General features: G+C 48.5%; 1 protein-coding gene across 1 annotated transcript; it reads left to right on the top strand.

Annotated features, from left to right (window-relative positions):
* The first annotated feature begins 3564 nt into the window (after window positions 1–3564).
* Window positions 3565–4865, top strand: LOC128298459 (uncharacterized). Its single transcript, XM_053034209.1, has 2 exons — window positions 3565–3666; window positions 4254–4865. The coding sequence occupies exons 1-2, from the start codon at window positions 3565–3567 to the stop codon at window positions 4863–4865; spliced, it is 714 nt and encodes a 237-aa protein (XP_052890169.1).
* The last annotated feature ends 532 nt before the right edge of the window (window positions 4866–5397 follow it).

A 5397-nucleotide genomic window follows, 5' to 3' on the forward strand; every position in this document is an offset into this window, starting at 1 on the left:
TCCGTTTTACGGAGTCGAATAAATTACTTTCAATCCAACCAATTGCCACTCGGCTCCCTCATTCGAGTACTGCTTTATGTTTTTTTTTGCTGCATTGCCACTACCTTTTTCTGTTTGCTCTCGTCTAAACCAAAAAAAAACCTTGATTTGGTTTCGATTTTATGGACCAGTGAAAGTGTCCCTGCACAACCGAACGAAGCAAATGGCAAACAAAGATTCTCCAAAGAAGGAGCGCTAACCCGTCCAATGTCGTTGCAGTTTTGCAGGTGATGCAAGTGTCTCCAACGTAACGACTTCCCTGCCAAGCACGGTACCGTATTGGCAAAACCCTCGAAATGGAAACGGCAGCTGAAAAGAAAAGCCACAAACCGGGTGCATGATGCATTTTTGCACGCATTTGCACGATCTCTCCTACTGCCAGCAAGGACGACCCTAAAGCCGGCCCATCGACAGTCTTTCACTTTCATTGCCAACCGCCTACCGCACGTTACCGCGTGGAAAGAGCGCACAGAGCGGGTGAGCGGCATCTTGCTGAGGGGAAAGTCATTGACGTCACCGAGGGATAAACGCCATCCGCCGGATCTACACGACATCATCGACACCGGACCATTGCATCAATCCGTTCCGACAAAGGGATCGATCGAGCGGTACCTACACCACCATCGCTCCAGGGCGCACACAGTCGATGATGAAACGCACGTCATTCGCGAAAACAAAAAGAAGGTTGGAAAAACTAGCCAAACCACAACCACGCTTTCCGTACACCCTGGGCAGGAAAACGTGTATCCCGCAATCGGCTGTTTGGTTTTCGCGAGGACGCGATCGACCGATCACCGTTCCAAGATGTGAGTGAGTGTGCGGTGTGAGCATGCGGGGAAGAAACAACTTTCATCTTTCTACCCGTCACTATATGTATGTTTGCCGATTGCATCTTTATTGCGTCGACCGGATCTAGCCGGATCCGGTGGTCCGGAATTTGCGGACCATTTCTCCACCGCGGCCAGGTTGTTCGAGACCCCAGCCTGGGACCCTGACGCTTCATGCGGGTAGCTGGCCCCGGTGGGAAAGCATTGCAGCGCTTGGCCGAAACGCGCCGCGATCAACGTGCCAGTCACGAGTGCGAACCGCGTACTTCCGAAGCGAAACATGTGATGCAATAAATGCGGCGTATCAACGGCACAGAGCGGCCACAAATCGGTCGTTTGGAAAGTTATCAGGGCGGGAAGTCGGCGAACCTCGGCACAAAGGGTATATGGGTGTTTCTTTGTTTTTTTTTGTTTGTGTGTCGTTGTTGTTGCGTCTGTGTACAAATATGCTTGACCATCGGTAATTTTTTGGACGGAATATTATTTCAAGTGCGTTAAGCAGCCCGCCTTTAAGTCTTCACTAATTTCATGGCAGGGAAAACTTCACGACTCGATGCAATTGTAATAAGAAAAAGCGTGCTAGTTGTTCAAACCTTTGTAGGATTAATATTTATATTCTTCCATTTCACAAATGCATTATTGATACCATTTTGAGGAAAATTGTTTACAAAATTTTATGTTTTTAATGCTAATATTTATTTTTTATTAATTTAACAGAAGAACGGACAGGCCGTACATCATATAGACTATACTTAGACGCTAATAGTTCAACAATTTTTATGCTATGTGGTAGGGAGACAATTCCTTCTCGGTTTATTTTCAATGCTAATAGTATAAACAAAATGCTTCATTTAAAATTTATTATCAAATTAATTCATTATTATCCAAATCCAAAACCAAATTATTTTTTATCAAAATAATATTTACTTTATAAAACTGTATCCAAGTGGTTCCAACTCCGCCTTCTGGTGTAGGCTACATCTTTAACTTGATATACTCCCCCTGATACTCCTCCGGATATTAAACGGCTGTAACTGTCAATTTAAAACAGTGAATTCTTGTAGTAAAATAAGAAAATTCAACCATTTTTGTACGTATTTTTATATCATTCAAATCAAGCATACACAATTTTCCCAACAATAACCATTATCGGTCTATCAAAAAATGATTGGCAGTTGCCAACACCCAATGATTTACTAGGAATCACTTTTTCCAGCATCGTCCTTCTCCTTGGGAGATAAAAATAAAACGCCACCATTTTGTGACGAATGCCCAGTGTGTGGGTGGATGGGTTGGACAAAGCAAAACAGAAACATATTCCGGATGTTTACAAACGTACGGGTACTGCATTGAATCAGCACCGGATACAACCCTACTATTTCGTTTTCAATGCTCCTGGTCGAAACCCCACGCACTCCGGCCGCAACCCTTGCACGCCGGATAGGGTTCAAGATCCGGGTGGACAAAACCGTGACTGGTAATCGATCTTCCACACAGAGGCCGCTCTTTTCTTCGTTTTTTTTTTTGGGAGATCCGCCACACTTTAACTCTCACTCCGTGGAATGCTAATCGTATAATCAGCGGCAATCCGACAGTTAACAGCCGATACACTGCATTCGATTCCAATCAAAACGAATGCCCCCGGGATGCCGGTTTGATCGCGAAAAAGGGTCTCTCTAATTTGATTGCCGTCGAATTTCCGGCCCCAAAAAGCGTGCTGGTCCCGGTTTGCGACAACACGGAGAATCCTCTGCGTCATCAGCAACAGGGAAGGGGAATCGAACGGCCAAAAAAGCACATTAATACACAAACATGTAAGTGAAGCGACCAAGAATGAACACGCGCTTTCGCTGGCCAGAAAAGGAACGGAATGGAACGAACGAACGAACAGCAGAAGCAACAAAAATCACTCAGTTTCCAGTGTACCAATGTACCAAAATCAACGAACCCGTTCGCCAAACTGCGCGGGCACAGAAGTAGGAGAATGTAAATATTTGTGAATCGATTCGAAGCTGCCCCTGGGTAACGGTGAGACGCAGGAAAAGATGCAACGAAAGGGACGAAAAAATCGACATCCGGGCTCGAACTCCCTCCCCCTCCCTACAACTTCCAACCCTTCCACCCACCCCTCGCGGGAAGACGAAAAGCAGCTGCCCAGAAAGAAAGAAAGCCCCCGAAGAAAGCTTCTTCGATGGCGTTGCCACCCCAAAATAAAAAAAAAAAACTCCATCCCGGACCCTGGAGCCGACCTGCAGGCTGCGGCTACCCATGATGCTGAGCGCGTGCGTCCCAGTGTGTGCGTGCGCAAGCGCCACCACCTTCGCACCCTGCAAAACAAGAGAAGAGCATAGACCGAAGCCACCCGGGCGGTTCCACGATCCGCGATCGCCGCATCGCACAATCGTGAAGATCAGGAGAAAGAGAACGAGATGGATCGAGCCGGCGGCGAACGTGCGCGAGCGAGTGGGAACAGCAGCAGGAGAAAGCGCACTACGAAGAGAGAGGGTATCTGGGAACGCCAGCCTCTTATAAACACCTCGGTAGCGTGTGGAAAATTGTCAATCCGTGTTTAGTTCCGTACCGGTGAGGAGCCCGAAAAACCCCCAACGCTAGCGCTGGTGTTTGTGTGTCCCAAAGCTCGCAGTAGCCCAGCTTGATCAACGTCGTTTTTTTTGCCACGCACACCGTGATATCCGCCATGAAGTTGTTAATCTGTGTGCTGAGTGTGTGCGCCCTGGCCGCGGCCCAGGACTTCAAGGAGTGTTTGGAAAAGGATTCGATCTCCTGCCTGCAGCTCACGGTACGACATACCAGTGTGTTAACGATCAGCGTTACTGGGGGAGATGTGATCTGGGAGGGGATTCAGTGAACTTCAAGGACAGTTGCTAACAGCTAGTGCAAGAACAGTGTGCTACATCTAAATCTAATTCGTGAACATTTGTGATGGTGATGAACGGAAGCGATAGAAATGTGTCCCCATTAGAGGGGTTGATGCACCGAGTATCTCTGTTTGTTTGCTGCACAGATCAATTGTAATAAGCGAGTAGAGGATGTTCAAAACCAAACAGACAATTGCTCCAGTGATGATGTAAATAGTGCAGTTCCTTAGACCTAATTTACACTTCATGAGAAAACCTCACGCTTAAGCAAAAAATCAGCCTGTAACGTCATCTCAAAGCGAATTCGTAGGAAGTACTTCTGGATCTTTGAGTTTTGACATTTTAGACCAATAATCGACTATATCCAATTTGAAGATTAATTGGAGTACTGTTCCAGACCTCTAGATAGATTCGCTCACGATTGATTTGCCATTTAACTAATTAGACACTTCAAAGATGCAGATAAACCCCGACGAAAGCCTGACTGACCACCAAATTTTCTTTCCAGTTCTACCGCAAGGCACGCGACTTCTTCGACCAGCCACAGATTAGCCTGGCCGGTGGCCTGTCGTTCGTGAAGACGGCCGGTCGGGATTCCCGCTCGTACAGCGCCGACAGTGCCCAGGTCGAGTCGGCCAACAGCGTGGAGACGCGTGAGGATGCGCTGGAGAACTACGTGTTCGAACGCTCGGTCAGCTTCTTGCGCGAGCGCTCGCTGAACCTCGATATGGCCGGTGCTGCCCGCAGCCTGTCCACCGTCATCCCGGAGGAGGTGAAGGGCCAGATGCGCGCCATGGTTGCGGAGGCCCGCGGCAAGAAGAAGATCCTGAAGGCGCTCCTGCCCATCCTCGGACTGGTGAAGCTGAAGATCGTCGGTCTGGCCCTCTTGGCCCTGCTCGGCATCGCGCTGATCGCCAAGAAGGCACTGATCGTGTCCGTGATCGCGCTCGTCCTGTCCAAGTTCCTGTTCCTGAAGAAGCTGCTCTCCAAGAAGGACGACCACACCTCGTACCACGGTTCGTCCGGTGGCTGGGAGTCGAGCGGATACGGTGACTACGGTTCCCACAGCCAGCCCGCTCACTCGATCGCCTACGCCGGCCACAAGCCCGTGCGAAAGTAGAAGCTGCAAACCGAGCGACCCGCAGCAGCAGCAGAACGACAAGATCCCCTTAATTTATTAACGCTAGCGGCTACACACACGCTGCACGGGGCTTGGCACGCCTTTCGCCCCCACCCAAAGTGTGCTCCGCCCGAGATCGAGATTAATTTATTAACTTAGCCGATAGATGAGGAATTGATTTGTTCATTTGTTTTGTTGTGACCATGTTTTGCTCTACCGACAGGACCGACACTGTCCCGCACTAGACACACACACACATACACGCGCACGCATTAAAACACATACACGCGTATGTGCAGACGCATACCATTTCCTCCTTCAACACTGAAACCTGAAAGAGGCACTCGATCCGCGATCGTGCGCGATCGAATCTCGTACCAAACACACACTATCACTGATCACTCTGATAGCTGCTATTACTGTTACTATTACTACTACGTTTTACTACTACTATTACCGCGGTCTGTACCTTTAAACGTTTAACTTTAAATCCCCATCCCGAGCACTATTCTTCGATCTAGTCTAATCCTGT

Source organism: Anopheles moucheti, chromosome 2, assembly GCF_943734755.1.
Source record: "Anopheles moucheti chromosome 2, idAnoMoucSN_F20_07, whole genome shotgun sequence".
In the NCBI taxonomy this organism is placed as follows: Eukaryota; Metazoa; Arthropoda; class Insecta; order Diptera; family Culicidae; genus Anopheles; species Anopheles moucheti.